This window comes from Apteryx rowi, unplaced genomic scaffold (assembly GCF_003343035.1).
Source record: "Apteryx rowi isolate R43461 unplaced genomic scaffold, aptRow1 scaffold_426, whole genome shotgun sequence".
Lineage (NCBI taxonomy): Eukaryota > Metazoa > Chordata > Aves > Apterygiformes > Apterygidae > Apteryx > Apteryx rowi.
Genome location: NW_020450679.1, coordinates 664147 through 684280, shown reverse-complemented (window position 1 = coordinate 684280; position 20134 = coordinate 664147). Strand labels below are relative to the sequence as shown.

Sequence of the window (20134 nt, the reverse complement as noted above, 5' to 3'; positions counted from 1 at the left end):
AAAGACTGTGATTATAGAAAGCAGGAGAGTTAAATATTTCTACTCCAACCAATGATTGGAAGCTAAGTGGCAAAATTCTTCAAGAAGCCCTGACTGCCACAGTGAATTACAAAGATCAGTTGTGTTCTCACACATCCATTCAAAATTATTGAGATTTATTAAGCAATAGCAGCACTTGCTCTATCAACCTATTTATATACTGTCTATGTTTGGTGCCAGATACTGAAAATAACATGTGCATTTTTCCGTGTACACAAGTGCTCATGCTCAATTTCAGACCACAGTATGCATGTAGCCATCTACAAATAGGATTTGCACACCACAACGCGTGTGTAAAAATGCACAGACTTTGAAAATCTGTCTTCAAATGCATACTGTGCAAAAAAATAGCCTTTTGTTTGTGAAGTTCACATCTGAAATGTTACTTGTGATACTTGGATAGATACTAGAAGCAACAAGGCCCTCATGCAGCAAAGTACTTGAGTATATTCTTAATTTTAAGCAGACAGAAAATCTTTGTCATTGCGGTGGGAAGGAGCTGGCTTAACTTTAGCACCATAATTAGTACCTTGCTACATAATTCCCTCATCTGATACATATGTTCATTTTATTATTTAGAATAAATAAAAATTCCAGTTTAGAACAAACCATCTCATTCAGCCCTTAAAAATGAAATGTCTTTTAAAAATTTTGAGTTGTTTTCCTAACCTAATTAGCAGCATCCTTTCAAAACAAATAAAGGAAATAGTATGCTACTTTATGCACTTTATGCATCAAAGAGTAGATCAGAGTGAATGCCATGAGCTATTTTAAAATGGACTAAAATGTCACAGTGAACTGAGGAAAAATCTCAGACTGATCTTTTAATAAAATCACTGAAAGTTTGGTAAATCTAATATTTACCAATATTCGCTTTTACATGTGTTTATTTCTCATATTGCTATGGAGAAAAGGTCTTCCCTCCCAGCCTCCCAAGCAATATTGCTTAGAGTTTAGTCAGTGGGATCTACCACCGAGAAGGCGTGAATTAGCAAGAAACACCTCGCAGCTGCTGAAGCAGGGAGATGTTAAAGCGAGGCTACTGATCCTGTTATAGCAACAGTGGCACTGGATAGTATCCAGATTTGTTACATTGGAGAACTATGGTAAAATCCAGAAAAAAAATGGGCATAGAGGAGAACATTGTACCTCTTCCAAATACCTGCTGGGCTAACAACTGTGTTCCCCCAACAAATCAGAAATCATTAATTTGGCCAGTCCACCCCTGTCACACAGTGGTTGTCTCCCTCAACAAAAAAGATGTGGCATTCCCTCCTACAAAGTGGGTGCTGAGGGAGAGAAAGAGGACGACAAGAGGGAACCTGCCTTGATTCAACTCTGTTTATTGACACTGTGAAGAATATGGGAGAGGGAAGCTTTCCTGTAACCACTTATTTGGAAGCTATTAGTTATTGGCAGATACATTTCTTGGTCTCCTTGTTTTGGTGAAGACCAGCCTGTGATTAAGCATGTATTAAATCACAAATGTCTGGTAGAAGATGATGTCTCTGATTTTGAGTGAAATCAGACTGGATGATATTGTTGGTCTGATAGTTGTGCAGTGAGTCCAAGTATTAAGGCTACTGTGAAACACAGGAGCATATGAGACTGTTGTTTGTGTCCATACTGAAATGCCGGAAACTCCCTGTACTGAAATGGGCCAAATATAGGAGCTAAAATTCTGAACTCATTGAAGAAAGCAGCAAAATTCCTCTTGACTTTATAAGTTGTTTTAGGTTGGACAGCAGTCTGGTTAGGTTGGACATTTTATGGACACCTTCTGGCCAGTATTTTTCATTAATTAGAAAAAAAAGTGATCTTGGAATTAAATATATCAAATCTTTGACAGCTTCATTTTAATAATAGGCCTGTTTGTTAGATATATGTTTGACATCAGCAGTTCAGGCCTTTCATTGCTGGCTGGTCTTTGTTCTAAATCTTCGGTACCTGAACTGATGCCATTCCCAGACTACCTCGGGCAGAACCTGTTTTGCCCTCACGCTGCATTTGCCACATTGACATTAGTAGGATATTATGGCCAGAGCCCCTTGGTTGATGGGATGATCTGCTGCTGAGGGGGTTTTCGCGAAAGTTGCTTTGGCTCTCGCGGCCTCCCTCCATGGCCCAATGGCTCAGGTCTGTTGGAGGTGCTGCAGGGATCCGCCGCCTTCATATCTTGTGAGGAGCAATGATTTGGGTGTGACAAGGGAGGAGAAGGTATTTGTCAGTATTGTTATTTGGTTGTAACCAGGGTTCAAATGGAGGAGATAGGCTGGCCGATTTAAGGATTCAAATATGTGTATGTTAAAAAATGAAAGTTGCTTATTTAACAATAACCTGAATGATATCACTGACAAAGCTGTTTAACTGAATTGCTGTCTATTACTCACTTCTCTACCTCTGTCTGGTTGTTGATAAGTCTTTTCTAGCAGCTACACTATTTTTCTTTAGTCCCCAGAAGTCTCTTTTGGGGCAGTTCTGAGACTCCCACTTCTGAGGCCATCTGCAGATTTCCCTAGGCTGCTATTATATGAATAATCAGCTGTCTCACTTAAGAAATTCTCTTTGTTCTACATCATTAAATGCTGACTCCTGCTGCTGCTATGACATATCATTTTACAGGAATCTGTAAGGGAGATTGTATCTGATGTTAACAGTGAGTCTTTTCTGTGGAACAAAAGAATACACTGGGGCAAACACGAGACAGTTTAAATTTATAATATTTTAACATTGGGAAATAAAAAAGACCCAAGCTGGTATATACTCATTTTGAGACCTGTATTTCTAAAAAAAAATGAAGTATGGACTTTAAAGTAGCATTGAGTAATTTTGTGCCCAGGAATATAATTTGTATCTACTTTCATTAAGGCTCTGGTGAGATAGTCACTTTGTGGGCAAAGGTGGGGGGGAGCTACAATGGGTTCAGAAGGAATTCAGAAGAAAATTGGCTTGTTCTAGATAGACTGCAGAGGAAAGGAAATTGCTTCCATCAAAAGCAGGAAAGATGGCCAATAGTGAAGGCACAGTAATAGACTAAATGACCTGATGGCTTGTTCTTCTGCCATGACTCATTTGTTCTGAAGTCCCATCTTAGGTATCTCCCTGACCACTGCAACTCTCTGCTAACTCTGTGTACTACTTACTGAAGAGCGTCACTTCTAATAGATGCATTTGCGAAAGGTCAGGTTTTGCTGCTGTTCTTTGGAAACCTGCCATGTGCCCAGTCACCTCCCTCTTTGTCCTTGGCTGCCTTATAGCACCCTGTAGCCAGCAGTTTAAGCCCATATGCCCAGTACATTTTCTGGCTAAGGGTCTACAGGGAAAGGGTTTGCTTTCAAAACTTTCTGCTTTCTTTGCTCAAGTGAAAGAACTTTGCTCTTGAAAAATGGGCAAATCTTGGGCCTGCTTACATGTGCAAATAGATTTGAAACTGTGACCTGCTAGCCTATTTTTTTATTTATAAAGTGCTGCATTCTGCAATGCTCTTGAACTGACATCACAGCAACTGTTACATATTCTTGTGACCCCCTTCAAAACGTACTGCAGTACTGGAGCTCTTCCTAGACCATGGTATGCTATCACTTTGGCATAAGAGACCTTAGGGCGTCCTGTGGCTGAAATATGCTGTCCATGCTCTTTTCTTCCTAATGGTTGTGTTCTGTCTTGACACTTAATTTGTGTTTGGTGTGTTAGTGTGTTTTATTTTAGCCTAGCTATTACTATAATCCTGTGTCATTTGTAACAGTGTCTCTTGTCTGTTTTCACATTTTGGAGTTAGTTTTGTAGGTGGTACAGTGAGGGGGCACTCATGGCATGGTGGCAGGTGTTTGTCTGAATGAGGAATTCAGCAGTGGTGACTATCAATCTGCTGACAGCAGAAAATGTTGTCATTTTGTTCTATTTAGTTTTAAATCTGTTGAGTCTATACTATGTCTAAAGCTGCTTGTTTTGAAGAAAAAATTATTCTGTTTGGGAAAGAAAAAAATCTAGGCAGTTTTTTCCAATGTGTATGTTCCCTCAAACCTAAAAGCCCCTTGGCTGGATTTTCTGCTGCACTGTCCCAACCCCATCAATCTCTTCAATTTCTTCAGAAGGAAGAGAGGATTTGCAGGGTAACCAGTTGGAAACACAAATATGGATAACACCAGACGTACAGAAGACAGATGTGGACTTTTCAGAAATTCTTAATGCAATACAAGAAAGTAAGTTATCTGTTGGATATAAAATTGAGTATGTAGTAGAAGAGTCGACTGAAACACATTGAAATTATGACTGAAGGAACATACAAACTGGCAAACTGAATGCTGAGTATGTATTACTAAAATATGTGAGAAAGTTCAGTGGTTTATTGAAAGCCAGTAAGAAATCTTTTACTAACATACAAATCATAGTAAGATTTGAATCATATACCTAAGAATTCCCATAGTAAATATTTCCCATACAGGAGTAATCAGAATATTAAGATTCCCATTACTTTAATCTGTTCTTGACATTCTTGAATGGCTGGTTGAATGAGTGATGTCATGTAGGTGCAACACTCTGGGACCTAAGGCTGGATTTGAAGTTCCAGCTGTTCTAAAGTGTTGGGATCTATTCACATTTCTGCAGCTCCAGTGGGGCTGACACATTTTTATTCATTGGAGATTATTTGGCATTTATAAAGGAACAGAAGACAAGTCAACATAGCTCTGGGTGAGCAGTGCTGTTGGGAAAGAGGTAACTTTGGGGATAAGAAGTGATAAGCGTGTCACCTGGTGGTCTACATATCTTAGTGTGTGTAGCAGTCTCTTTCCACATGTAATATGCTGTGGTCTGTGAATTAAGTGGTCCACCCTTTCAAATGCAACTGCAGAAAGATCTCAAGACTTGAGCTAGAAATAATTCTAGTCTTGTTAACAAAGGCTGAAGAAACCCTCCCCTCAAGCCTCGTCCCAGTCAAAAAGGCTGAGGCAACTCTTGAATCCAAAAGAAGCTTGAATTTCAGTGGAAATTTTTCAAAATAGAGTGGAAACTATCATTCAGGACAAGAATCCAAATGCATGGCCTGATGACGTTGCTAGGTTGAAAACTGCCTGTTTTCCCTCTTTTCCAGTTTTATTTTAAACATTTTTTTTTGTGAAGTAATTTTCTAAAGCAAGAAACAGTAACTTATATTTTTGAATTCTAAACGAATGTCTAAAAGCCCATACTCCTCCTGAGTTTTGCCATAAGAATCAGAAAACATAGAGCTTTATGGTCAGGTTGTTTGGTGGTAATGTTAGTTTAGGGGTGGGAGGAATGCTCTCGGGTTAGTACAATGACAGTGGTAATTGTCTGAAAATGATTCATCTGATTATTCGAACTGTAGGTTTAGGATGAACTCTGCTTTGTAATTTAAAAAGTCTTTCCCATCAGGAAACCTTAATATGTGATTTTCCTCACCCTCTCGCCACTAATGTATCACAGCCCAGGCGCAGGCCTGGCAACAGCTGGGATGTGCATTGGAGAGGCTGAAAAGACATGTGTCCTCCCATGAGGACAAGCAAATTCCAGTTGGGAAGAGACTACATCTGAATACAGGAAACTCTTCTTTTCAAGCATGAGGCTGAGCAGAACAAAAATGGATGGTTTGATTAAAACAAATTAGATGTCAAGATTAGATTTATTAGCAGTGATCCTCTGAAGCAGGTTCTTTTTGAAATGACTGTTTCTTGACTTCCCTTGGTACTGTTCCATACTTCAATATTGTGCTCATTGATTATATCCTTGTACTGAATAACCCCAAATTTCAATCAACAGGGTACAGAAATCCATTATAACTTATAATTTACTTATAACTTCAAATTTTTAACTTCTAGATAAAACAATAGGTTCTTTAAAAAGTATGCCAGTTTTCTGTGGCCGCAAAAAGGGATTCATCTGACTTGAATGTAGAGGTTTGTGATGAAGATGTCAACATTTGAATTAATTTTCTAAGCTCCCTTTACAGACAATAGAAAGTAATAAGCATGTCCAGAGCCCAGTTTGTCTCATTTTAAATAAGGTGTCTAAAATAGATTAGATGAATTGCAACTTGAAAGTGGCTATTTCTCTCCATTGCCTATAGATGGAATTTAGAGAGAATAGCTCAGTTGAAACACTACCATAGCTAAGACACAAACGTCTGCACTCTGGATATGCAAACGTAGATGAATCCTACCCAAAGTAAAGCAAATATTTGCAAGAGATTAATGGATGCGTGCTGAATAGAAGTAGGTTCCCCAATTGTTTTATTAGTTTGAGTATCATTTCAAAACTAAATGATGTTCCATAAAGAGTCTTTCAAGAATTAACATTTTGATTTATAGGTGATGATTTTAGAGCTCTAAGAAGGGTGCCACTTTGACAACCTTGGAGACAGTTTTTTCTTTATTCAGAACAGACACAGTTTTTGTTGGAAAGTTACCTTCTATGCTTTTCAGCTACCTTCCCTTTTGGAAAAGTGCTATGGCTGTACAACAGAGCTTGCAAAGGCTTGTTATACATCCAGGGGTGTTTCTTGTCACCTGCAGTCTGATGTGAGTAGCAAATAATTAAGACAAAACATGCTTAAATATTCTATCTAGGGTGGTTGTTCTGAACTGTTATTGTTGCTTTTCTTTCTCCTGGAAAGTAGCTCTAAAGCGACTTGCTTTCTTCCTTCTTCTGTACTGATCTGTTTCTTAGGCTGCAAATGAAGACGAAAAATTACCACCTCATTATCTGCTTTTATGCAAATTTACTACTATTATAAAAGACTTAAGTCATTTCCACTGCTTCAAAGCTAAATTCTGCACTTAAGTGCCACAGTTTGTGGTAGAGTCTTAAACACATTTTTCAAAAGATTTCTGCTCAGTCTTTTATAAGACAGTTTCTTCTTGACCACAGTACATTCAGAAATTATCCATAATCAATCAGAGATGATGCAGAAACAATAATGTCCACTAAACTGGAAATGGCTACAGATGCACATTGTAAAATAAGGTGGTGCACTAGGTGTAAAATTGTAAAACAGGGTGATGAACCCTATCTAAACTTGTAAGTTAGACAGCAGAGGTGTCAAGGAATTGCATGAACTCTCTGTCAGATGTAAACCAAAACTTCCCATTGTGGCCCATTCTCAAGCCGTTCTTAAATCTGAAGTCCTTATTTTAGCTGAGTTTGAATTTCATTGTCATTCTCTTTTCTCTGGTCAAGAGGAAGGGTGCTCTGGGGCTGGTGTCAGGGAGGCAGGGGTTGCTGGTGGGGCAGATCCTGGGGACAGCCGAGACAGCCCCAGCCCCAGGGCGATGGGCACCACCATGGGGACAGGGACAAGCCGAAGCTGGGGCCGGCTGAACAAAAACCAGCGAAGTCTTTCTTTGCTGTTTCCTAGTTTATTACACTGAGAAGAGCCACTTGTGGAAAAGCAATCAATTGCTTCATTAAAAAAAAAAAAAATCTTGATTTCAAAGTTCTTCCTATAAATCCCTATAATTTGCTTCAATGTATTAAACTTTCTTCCTATAAATCCCTATAATTTGCTTCAATGTATTAAACTTCTTTTTATTGCCATTGCACCAAAGTCAAACTTCCAAAAAGTCTCTTGCTTTTCAGAATATTTTTCAACATCCAGTGTACGTTGATTCCCACTAAGGTTTAAATGAAAGCTCATTTGATTCCCTCATTTTTCCTCTCTTAGTCTGGAAGTCAGAAATCAGTGAATTTTATAAGACAGGGTTATTATTTTATGCATAGTTATTGAATTTAACATTTAACCTGATAAAATGTTCTGGGCTGTGGGCGCTGTAGGGTGGTCTCCTTGCAGAAAACATTGTAAATTGTATCTACCAGCCTTACTGAGAGCAGAAAAATGTATCCAAAAATCCAAATAAATGCTATAAAAATTATAACATGTAGTGCAACAAGATGCAGAAAGAGCCTTGGCTTTGCATTCTTGGATTTTTCTGCTTTGCAAGTCTCTGCAAAATGGATATTTTTTAGTAAAGATTTTTTATTAAGAGGTATTCTCCAAGACCTGTGATTTTAAACCCAATCCTTTTACACCACCGTTTACATGTAGAATTGTTTTATAAATCTTATAAGCACTGGTAGGAAGAATTTTTAAATAAATTCACTGTTTAATGTTACTGATAGGCCTAAAAGCTTTCAAAGAGCGATTTCTGGAATACTGATCTGCAATTTGCATTATCCAATGCTGGCGTATACTCAATGGCATGGTGTGACAATTAGTAATGGAAGGGCTCTTAATTAACTGAAATATAATCTTTGAGCATGCTTCTATCTTGCCACACTAACACATAGAGTCAGGTCCCATTTTTTAAAGGAGATTCTTATTTCAGGGGCCTTAGTTTTTGGGTGTCCATCCTCAGAAAGATAGAGGTGTTATTTTACCTTATCTTTGAGTGCTACCTGAATCAGACTCCTGGTTTGAATAGTCTCATGGAATTACTCAGATTCCACATCGACTCTCACTCAGAATTTCTTAATGTTCAGTTTTCAGAATGTGTGATTCTGCTAAATTTGGGATGAAAATATTTGTATATCTATATTTTTTCAAACTCCTCCAGTGATTCTGACTATATGAATAATAATAAAGTCATTTTGATTTTTTTTCCTCAATGGAAGGAGAAAAGAACCTGTATAATTAAGCTGATCTGAAACCATACGGGGACTCCTTAATATCTGCTGTAGCAATACGCATGTTACTCTATACTGCTATTAAATTTCACTGCCTAAAAAGATATGACTATATACTAGCACCAGTCCATCTCCCAAATGATAGGTAAAATTATTATATATGATTGGGTTAGGATCAGTTTGGAGTGTGTGTGTGTGTATATATATATATTTATATATATATATATATATGTCACGGTCTGTGGCAGACAGAAAAGATGGAGCCCTGATTATGCCTTTAGCAACATTTGGCAACTTAGGATTTTCATGTTCAGTGCAGTGGAGGGGTTAAGTTTAATTACAGTTAACAGGAGGGTTGGGTTGGAAGTACCATCACCGTTATTACAATGGACTGCACAGAGAATGGAAGCAATTAGGATTTGATTTTTAATCATTTACTTGTTTTTGTGGAACAGTATTTTAAGGAATTGTAATTTGTTTTAAGTATCCAATGAGGCTTTTGGGAAAAAAAAAGTTCTCAGCAAATGTTAGACCTCCTGTGTCAGCAACTGAAATACTAGAGTGTATTTTCAAAAACAGAGGCAACAAGACAACTACAGGGTAAAGATCTCCACAGTTTCTCTGGTAGCACGCATTTACTGCAGCTGAAGGAGGGTCACAGACATCTCCAGGGCTGACAAGGTACTTTGGCATATATGTCTCTTCACTCCTTATTCTCTTTTCTAAAGCTACCAACCAGCATGCCAATTACCTGTGTACTTTTGATATGAGCAATTTTCTACTGAAGGCAGACTAGACAGGTCCTGGTAGCTAATTTCACCAGCAGAGATCTGCTGCCTTTTCAGTGCAGCAAAGTTTCAGGTCATTCAGAAAGGTTTCTGCTCCAGCAGTTCTTTATATTGATTATTCAGGTAAATTCTTCTCATATAAAGACATATGCAAAGGCTGGTTGTGATCTACATCCAGATTATTATCATATGGGATGGAAAGTTTCCAATCTTGCCATTTGACACAGTAGGGAAGGTGAAGGGAAGGTGGTTAGACTATGCTGTGTCTTGTGGCAGTTTCCTTGTCTTGTGTGAGCAACTCTAGTATGATTTCTAAGGATTGAAATGGATGAAGGAGAAAAATCTTTTCTTTGTTTTTGCTGCCTCTGCTACGAATTGGGGTCTATTCCTTCCTTATGAGTCTACAAATACCTCAGTAGTTTGTCCTAGGACAGGGTTAGATGCAGCCCCAGTGACACTGAGGAGCTGCAGGCTCTCCCCATCATGTATGCCAAAACAACATGAGAAGTTTCTGTGCTGTTCTGCCCCCCACTTTGGTAAACCCACCCCTAACGCTGGACAGAGAGCTGTGAGGCCAAGCCCTGTCTAAAAATGGAAAGCTCAGGTCCTGGATACTTGTCCCTAATGATGTCTTGGCACTTTTCACAAAAGTAGGACAAGTAAATAAACAGACTTATAGAAAAAAAAAAAAAACTTTAAAAGTGCAAAAGGAATTTAATATCTGTGAAAAGAGGTTTTAAATCTCTGATGTGTTCACTGACTATGATGACAAGCACAATTTAAAGATGAGTGAAGTAGGTGAGGCTATTAGCTGCAGTATCTCTGCTAAAGCTGGTTGGGATCCAGCAGAACAGAGGGTGTTATCTAAAACTGGAAGATCATGATACGAAGTGTTAAGTAGAGATTAAATATTGTGCAATTCAAATATTGAAATACAAAGAATTATAGCTAAATTAGGCAGTGCGTGACCCAAAACCCACTAAACTTGAGGAATAATGTGTTATCCTAAAAACTGCAAATCTGGCAGAGAATTTCTTATTGTTAGTCTAGTCTAGTCTATGGTATCTGTTGTTATGTTATGCTGTCTAATTTGGATGTGAAGTATTTTTTTTTGTTGTTGCTAAAATTTTTAGTGGCCTTGTAAGCAAAGTATTTCAATCTAAAATGCAAGGTATGTTGTTAACCCTGACCTTATTTTATGCCTGAAAAGGAAGAAAAAGAGTTCTTGAATCTTTGGATCTTATGTGGATCTTTTTATCCACGTAAAGCAGTAATAACAGTCTTTAGATACTGTAAAAGGCAGGTACAAAAAGGGAGCAATCTCTTCCCTATGTGCATGATTGATAGGAAAAGAACAATCTATTTAAATTGCAGCATAGGTGCATATTCAGGATGCATATTAGGAAGAAAACTTTCTCCTGCTGATGATAGTGAAGGATAGGTTGCCTGCAGAGGCTGTAGAGCCTGTAGCATTGGAGATTTTAAAAAAAAGCCTTAAACTAGGCTGTAACCTCTGAAGAAGGGAAGGGTGAAAGGGAGGTCACAAAGTGCTCACAAAGACTGGGGAACAGTTAACAGCCTTTAATTTCTGGATGCTATTCAGCTTCTCCACAGCAGGGGAATGAATTTTTATACCTGCAGCCATTAGTTAGAAATGGCACCAAGGTGCCATGAGCAATTAGAGATCACTAGCTGTTCCCTGTTAATAGAAACTCTTGTCAACAGGAATTACAACTGCCTGTCACTTACTTGGGGGAATTACAGGGAAGCAAGAGGATCAGGAGGATGTTGCACAAAGAAAAATGAGTCCAAAAGTCAACTGAGTTTGCAAAAAGTGTGAGGAAGACTGGGTGAGACAAATTTCTGGCAAGAATGACAGAGAGGTATTTGATCCTGCCTTGGTCAGGGGACAAGCTCATTAGTGGACTTTTTGGGATCCCTTCCAACAATTTTAGCTCTACTGCAACAATCCTGGGTTTTGCGTATGAAATGTAGGGTTGGAGAAATTAAGCCTGTACACAGTAGAGGCTTGAACCTCAGCAAAGGCATTTTTCTTCTCCTCACACCAGGCTCTTCACCACCCTCTTCGCTCTGGGGGCAGCCGCAGCCCTGGGCATTGGGCACTGCCCTGGGGCGGGGGCAAGATGGAACACTGGGGACACGGCTGGAAGCAGCTCCTGCAGAGCATGTCCCCTGACTTTTCATCCGGCTGGATGTAATTGAGCATCCTACAAATTTAAGCCATTTCTTGATGCCCAGCTCTGAAGGCTGTGCAGATCTGCGCATGCCAGCTTTGCAGATACCAAAACATGCTAACCTAGAAGTAGCCAAATTGTGCAGACAGAGCTCTGCCCAGGCTCATTTATTCAGTTTCTTTTGAGTGACATTAGTTATTTGAGATCCTCTGCCTCTGATTGCCCTACAGTTCTCTACAGCTTCTAACTTGGTACTTTATGTAGTATGTTAAAAATGTGCTTCATTATAATAAGAAATTTTCAGAGGCCATAGTAATCCAAAAGGCAATCATTTAAGACACTTATCTCAAGAGAAGCCAAGGAGATAGCTAACATATGTTTTATTGTGGCAGATGATTACTTATTTGACATCAGAGAGATATTATATACCCTAAATCTTTCTGTGGCTTACTGGTGAAAAAAGCATTGCACCAATATGCCTCGGGAGATTTTAAACTTAATAAGGTAGATACTTATACCAGAACTAAAAAGTGCAATTGTTGATAATAATGCATTACACTCAGAGACTTTGTTGGGCTCAACTGTGATTTGAATGTATATTTTTATTTTTGTTTTTAGTAGCTAAGGATGTCAACATTTTTTTTGATGAGTTAGAAGGTGTGAACAGCCCTTCCAAAGATGATGACTCTTTGCTTCACCACGGTAACTTGACCAGTACTTCTGATGATGCCAGCAGGTTGGAAGTGGTGGGAGAGGTAAGAACATGCAGAATTATTATTCTAATAATTAAACGTGCCCGCTATCAAAGGGAATAAATGTAATCTGATTGAAAATCTCATTCTCTGGGGACTGTCATGGGGACTGTTTTTCCATTCAAAGATTATAATGCTGAAAGATGAAATATTTCAGGTTAAATGGAGGCCTTATTAATCTTATGGACCACCCCCAGTGAAGCATCTGTACAAGCCTTTGTTTTCTGCTTGTTTCTTGAAGCAGCAAAATCGAATGCTTCACTTCTTCTGAAAAATAATGGAAAAATTTTTCCTATATTAATCTTAGGGGATGAGGGAGGAGGAGAATTTATCAATTTATTATACTTTCTCATAAGAGGCATTGGGTGTCAGATATGGGACACACTTTCCCTTCCAGTGAAGAACAGAAGCAACCTGGTGGTGCATAATGGTGATTTGGAGAATATGCCAAGCAGGGAGAAATCATTGCCCAGCACAAAGTCCCATTTAAGTTGTGCCTTAAGGCAGCCAAAACACCATATACTCAAGTATGAAGAAGAAAGAAAGAAATGTGGTACTTTAAACTTTGCTCTAACTGCCGTACAACTCATGGACGTTAGGGCTATCTCCCTGGAGAGCGAATAGACCAGGGACTGGTCTCTGGCCCTGAGGCTTCCTTTAGCCCTGCTGCAGAAATGTGGCTGCGTCCAGAGTACGTGCTGGAGTGGTCCTGTGTTACCTCCAAACTGCCTAAGGATAGTTTGGTGGAGGCTCATTGGCACAGGTCAGAACTCGCAGAGACCATGCTAAATTAAAAAGTATGGAAGACCACAGGAGAGCGCTGAAGCCTCTGCCCTGGTCCTGACTGGTTTACTAGTTTAAATGTGACTTAGAAGATGTAATTGCAGCTGATGTCTTTTTCAGGAACTAGAGGCTTTTTTGGTGCAAGTTATTTTGTGAAACACTGTTGAGGAAAGAGTGAGAGATTTTCCTTGTGCTAGAAATTCAGCCCATAGAGAGCTGCACTCCTGCAATGTTTAAACAGATAATTAAAGGCACAAAATTCAGGCCAGCCAGAGATATGTTTGACCTTGCTCACGGTTTCGTCTTCCCCCTTTCTCATCACTCTTCCTCAGCTTCCCACATCACTTTCATAGGGCCCTCTTTGCCTGCTTGCAGTATAATAGGGTAACCTGACATGATATCCCTGTGTAGCGTTTAGTAATCTTGTACCATATGGTCTCTAACAAATAGAGAGGGATGAAAGGTACATGATCTTTGCATGTTAAAGAAGAAAAATGAACAGAAAATGGTCCCAAGGATAGGGGAGGGGAGAGAGCAACATATGCTGCTGTTAATTTAACAATGCTGCAATTCCTTTTTTCCCTTTTTATGCAATCTTTGTACCAGACCTTGTTGTTTTTCAAAGGAAAAGGGAAAACGTTGGAGGAATATTTTCCTGTCTGAACAGTTTTGTTTTTTTTTCATAATCATAGCTGAGTAAAATAGCAATATAGGTTATGTGTATTTATATAAGAAAAAAAAACCTAAAAAGGAAGGTCTTAATGGGAGCTGAGGGATGCTGTCACCTACAAAAAAGATTTCGAAGTACTTGGCCCCTGCTTGATTCCAGAAGGAAAAGATATGCTGTTTAGATGTAGGTGTATGGTTTGCATGGATAAACATGGGAGCAGCACTGTGCAGTGATGGGGTGATCTCTGAAGCTCCAGACTTCCTTTCAGTTTAGTGATGGAGTTCTACTTTGAGCAGCTAAGAGAGCCTGCAGATCCCCCCCTAGTGTCATCAGGACGGGGGAACTGACACCAGAGAAAGCCTCTCTGGATATATTGATGTTCATTTGCTTTAGGTCTAAAGTTAACATTGCAGCTATCTAATACAATGTGGTTTCTGTCTGAATTTACTAAAATACAGTTATAATCCAAAAAAATTTACAAGAGAGTTCCAAAGGTTTCTTGTTTTTAGTTGACAAGTCAAAATATTGCTTGCTTCAACTGTTAGTTGTGCACGCTCAACCAGATCTCAAAGTAATGTTGCGTTCTCCCTGGTTTGTGTATGACTGGCTCCAGTGAAGATTTTATGGATGGAGCTTTATCAATGGTCCCATCACAGATGCACAGCCAGATTAGCATTCAGCTTACCCTTTGGCGAAAGATGCGTCTTTGCTTTGTTTTATGTTTCGTTCAGGTACAGCTAAGTTCTAAGCAAATTAGAAATCACATTTCTCTTCATGTGCATGGATCAAAACACTTTTTACATATGCCAACCTAATAATTAGATAGGCACTTTAAAATCTAAAACTGGAGATGTATTATCACCAAAATCTTGTAGTTTTAACTCCATTGAAGTTTCACTTTCTGAGAACCAGAGTAACAGCAGACAGGAGGTAAAAATGAAAGGGAAAGATGATTTAGGAGCTGTTCACTAGGGCTGCTTCAATTCCATCTCTCTTTCTGTGGAGCATTAAATCAGTCTTCTGTGTCCAAGAAAGGGAGAGAGGAGGAGCTGGGACAAAATTCATCTTTTACTTAAATCAGTATATATGGCCCATTTTTAAGGTTACAGCTAGTGTAGGTATTTCTGAAATTAAAATGATAAAAATCACTCCTATAATTCAGTTAAGCTTCAAACTCTGTTGGCGATATTTGGGGACAGTGTTATTAACATTGCACATAGTAGAGTTTGTTTTAACAATCTCTTTTATAAACTGGAATTTGCACTAAAGATTATGCCAGAATAAAGGTATTCAAGTTGCAGAATAAGAATTATGATGTTTTTTATGGCTCCTGTGATAGCCTATGCAATTTCAGGTCAGTTTTCTTAAACATATTTATTACAATACAAGCCAGATGCATATTTTTTTCCACAAAATCTCTGTATTCTTCAATGCCCAGGATCAATGTGGGAAGAGAAAATCTAAGCTTTTACAGATAGCTACAAATCTTTTACTTTCTAACTTTTGAGCATATGATTTTGCAGCCTAGATAATTTTGTTGTTAGAAAAGCTCTATATAATTAAATATATTATGGTGTCAAGAAGAATATGCTGAACTCAAGATATATAAAAAATACAGCCTCTCCAAAACTATAATCCAAATGGGCAAAAGGATACTAAGAAAAATGACACACACGGAAAATATTCTTTAATTAGAACTGTGCCTTCAAAATACAGTGATTCTGGGTTGTACTTCAACGGATAATGGGCAGAGAGTCTTCTGGACCAGACCAGAGTTGGCCCAAAGTAAACCCCCAAGCCTGGACAAGTGTGGACACTTGGTCCTCAGTGCTGATTGTTTTGCTCTACAGATCCTTTCCTATGACACTGCCTTACTTGCTAAAATAGATACAGCCTGTCTGTAACCTGGCACCTACAGAACGGAAAGGATGGCAGAACAGGAGGCTTAGAAATCAGAGCAGGACCACCAAGCTGATCCACTGCCTCTAAATCTCCTACTGCACCCTTCTTTCATTTAAACACCCTTTGGGTTTTTTTTTTCTTCCTGTCTTCTCAACATAGATACTTTCTAGAAAGAAGAGGGGGAAAAAAAAAAAACCCACGGAATGTGCTTCCTGAGCTGTTTTTATATTTAATGCTCTGTGAAAAATACTTCTGATATCCTGATAATATCATTTGTCAGCATGATATCAGTATAGATATAAATGGTTTGTTACTGTTATTTCCTAAGGGCTTAAATCTTTTTTCTTGCCTTCTTTTTCAACTCCAAGAACTGTTCCTACTATATCAAGTCGGCATTAAGTTGTGTCAGGAGTCAGGCACTGTAATAAAACAATCCTAGAAAAATTCCCCTTTCTGCCTGCAATAACCTGGTTGTACCAAGGGAATGGGCATTTGGGATGCTTTCATTTGTTTTTCTATTTAAACAAAGATGCTTGCTGAGAGTCAAGATGGTAGTTTACACTAAACTTCCTGACTGGGAATATTTTTTTTGTTCTGTAGGAATAATTTTTTTCCTATTATTATTATGGCAACTGTATTCACCTTTTGTCATTTAAATTAAGAAGCAGTTCTCCTGTGAAGAAAGTATTTTGAAAATTTCCTATTCTTCCTCCACGTGAAAGGCAAAATATTCATTTTTCAGAGATTTGATTATGCATTAAAGGACATAGTTATTTCTAGCAGGAATGATTCAGCAAATTATAGGAAAACAAAGGGGAATTAGCCCAACCCTCCCTTCAGCTTGGAGGTGGACAGATCTAGAGGTCCCTAAAGGCCCCTGCCCATTATACTGCTCTCAGGGAGTTCAGTTTGCTTCCATATACCATTCATAGTGTACGTTTCTTGTAAGAAATGCTCCAACCCATAAACAATTTCAACTTGTATAAAAGCAAAAACTTAACCCCTGGGCAGGACTTGCATTATATGGAAGTAGTGATAAATTGTGAGGAGGATCTGCGGAGAATTTAATCTCATGAATTTCTGAAAGAGAGCAGCGGTCTAGTCTTCTAGCTCTCAGGAGAGGGATCTGCTTGACCTCTTATTAACAGTGAAATTAGCTTGCTTCTTTCTGCCAGAGCAAACATTTGAATAGGCACATGCTTTGCTGAAAATAGCCAGGAAGTAATATTTATTGCCTTTATGTGCCTCTAGGCAAAACACCAGGAATTATTTTCAAATAGATCTGGTGGGTTTCCTCAGTTGCTCCATAAACCTAGAATATTTTGTAGTTACGCTGATGAAGTATAGTGAGGTAGGAACAGGACCTTCATACTCTTTTCTGTGTCCTGTGAGGCAGAGGTGCTCTTACTGCAAAACAAAGAGAATTTCTGCACCAGGTTTTAGCATTTCTCACCACAGTAAATATCGTGCCATCATTTCTTCTCCCCATGTGAAATGATGTTCTACCATATTGAGCCCTTACTTACAAATTTACTTTTCAGTATAACACTATTCTCTGCTTTATTTTATAGGTAGGAAGCTATTCCTAATTTTCTGGTGGGTGGTAGGGGAGAAAGATTGTCTCGCATAGAATATTCTCTTCTGTCCTGTCCCATTCCCATGTGACAAAACATCTGCCTAAGAAGACCTCCCGGGTTTGGACTGGGGAGGTCTGTGCTCCTTTCAGAGGACCTCAGAAACATTCTATGTAAAGCACCTAGAAATTTGAGCAGCTTGTACTGATTCCTTACCTTTCCGGCTGAGTAATGCTGAAAACTGCAGATGCAGATCAGGACGCAGCAATTACCAAAACACATTAATATTACTGAAATATTTGACTTTCTCTTAACAGGAAGTACCAGATAAGAACAAAACCAATGGACTATATTTTAGAGATGGGAAATGTCGAATTGACTACATTCTGGTGTATAGAAAATCCAATCCACAGACAGAAAAGAGGGAAGTATTTGAGAGAAATATCAGAGCAGAAGGACTTCAAATGGAGAAAGAGGTAAGAGAACTTCCCTGAAAAATACTTCCATCATTTAAAGATGTGTAAATTCAGAGTCTTGTTTACTCTGAAACCTGATTGCTTTGTTGTAGTAGCGGAAAAAAAAGCTTTTAAGCATCCCTAAATATAGATTATTTATTGCCCGGGCACTGGGAAAGCTTAGCCTAAAGAAAAATCAGCCACACGGGTTGAAGGCCAAAACAGGCCATTACAGTCATCTTTTTCAACCTTCTGCACAAGTAGGCCATAGAATTTCCTCCACTGAGTTGTGCAATGGAGAAAATAAGTGCTGTTTTTGGATGGCCTGAATTCTACTGAGTGCAATCCACATTTCTGCACCTAAGTTTCCTTTTAGTTACCTGCTCCACTCTTTGCTGAGGCTCTTGGTACTCATTCCAGAGACCTAACAAGATACTTACCTGTCACCTTAGTCACAGGGACTTACTTGGCATTTTGGTAGTGTGAAAACAACAACAAATCTTTCCTGCTGTGTTATTCCTAAGCATTTAAATAATTGGGCAATACATATGAACTTTTATATCAGTTGTATTTCTCACTAACACAACGTCCTAATACAGTGAATATTTCTTGGACAAGAGTATTAGAAATGAATGTAAAGTGTCTAAAAATGTATTGATGTGATAGACTGCAGGAGCAAGGCTTAAAGAGAGTATAGACTGTGGGATACTAACATGATGAAGAAGGTACTTCTTTTCACTTCTCTTCAAACACATCTCTTTTGCCTTGGCCATATTCTTTCTTAAACTTTCATAAGTGTGCTTTAACAGGGCTTAAGCCTCACTTACATGCAGAGCAGATATACTTGTGCTTGGTCAAGTCACACTCATACTAATAGGCATTGTCATGCTGCCACTGGTGCAAATGGTACAGGAATTTTCAGGTTACAGGCTTTGGTCAACCATGTAGGTGATGTACATTTATCTCCCTTTCTTTCACTAAATTCCTGATACATCTATAGATTTTCTGCAGGTGTACTAAAGACACACTTCCTGGCAGAACACTGTGGGGAAAAAATGGAAGCTCTTTCTCTCCAGAATAATGAAAATGTTTCCTTTCTTAATTTTTTTTTGAATGAATGAACATGTGTACTGCTGGATGTAAGTATGTAAGTGGATATTAGTGGTTTTCATCAACCATTTACCATGATTTATTCCTTCAGGTAACCTGGAAATGTCTTCAGTGCTGTGGTAGTTGATAGATGTTTTTAATGACAGTCATTGTTTATTTGTTACGTTTCCTGAAAACATACCAATGTCTATAAGAGTTTTAACTCAAGATCGAAGAACATGAGTTTAGTGTGGCAATTCAGCTTCACATGCTAGGATTCTGCCCTGCTTCCATCAGGGCAAAGCCCGGAAAAGTCTGAAGTTTGAGCAGGGTAGAAAATAACGCAGAACAAGTCCTCCCTATTGATATATTTTGTTAACAGTTTCAAAACAATTTTTCTCCTACTTTGTGCTTTTGCAGATGTTTTTCATTTATTACTGTGCTAAGGTCAACAGTGAAAGCTACAAAATCCAGTTATATTTTAAGTGTTATGAACCCTAATGTAACATTCTGCACAAAAAACTTTTTCAAGTTGATCGTTTAAGTGCTTAGTATAGACTCTTCTTGCAGCTACACATTGTGTTCTTTCAAGCCCGTTTATGTGGAGTTTACTGCCTAGGCTGCATGAATGTTCTGCCATTTGAGTATTCATTTCAGTTTCTATTACGCTTCTGACATGCAGTTTTATTTCTTACTAATCTTGTTTGGCCTTGGTGTGACTTCTTGCCAGCATCAGTAATTGTAGATTTTCTAAACTCTGAATGATCAAAATGAGGTTATGTTACATGACTCAAGCTAATGCTTTTAAAATCTAGGGTAGCAATCTTTTTTAATATGACTTTGACCTAAAATTAAACACTAACATGTATATTTTATGATCACTTTAGTTTCCAAATTCAATTATAATCCTGAAGGAAATAAGTACATTCTTGGTGCCCCCCAGCAGAGTAGCAACTAGGTGTTGTGATTGGTTAGTGCCTAGATTACTTCTCATGATTTCTGTTGCTCCTTTTGGTGAGACTTCTAGGTCATTCTGGGTTTCAGTTGTGGAATATTTTAACAGCAAGCCACTTTTCTAATTGTTGTTCTTATATAATATATTGCTTCCAGTGGGGACTGGAATGTGATCATGTGCACAGAAACTCTAGGTAAGTTATTGTAAAATACAGTTCATGCCAGGGAAAGAGACTGTATTCTCTTCTCAGCCAGGTACGAAATTTCCTGTATTGATATGACCTGTTTAACTTAAT

At 38.5% G+C, this 20134-nt stretch overlaps 1 protein-coding gene across 1 annotated transcript in view; it reads left to right on the top strand.

Moving 5' to 3' along the window:
• Positions 1-20134, top strand: part of ANO4 (anoctamin 4) — a 137499-nt gene that overhangs the window by 18618 nt on the left and 98747 nt on the right. The window contains exons 3-5 of the mRNA XM_026076113.1: positions 4131-4241; positions 12278-12414; positions 17658-17816. Coding sequence (XP_025931898.1) covers positions 4131-4241; positions 12278-12414; positions 17658-17816 — 407 coding nt within the window. The remainder of the gene's footprint in view (positions 1-4130; positions 4242-12277; positions 12415-17657; positions 17817-20134) is intronic.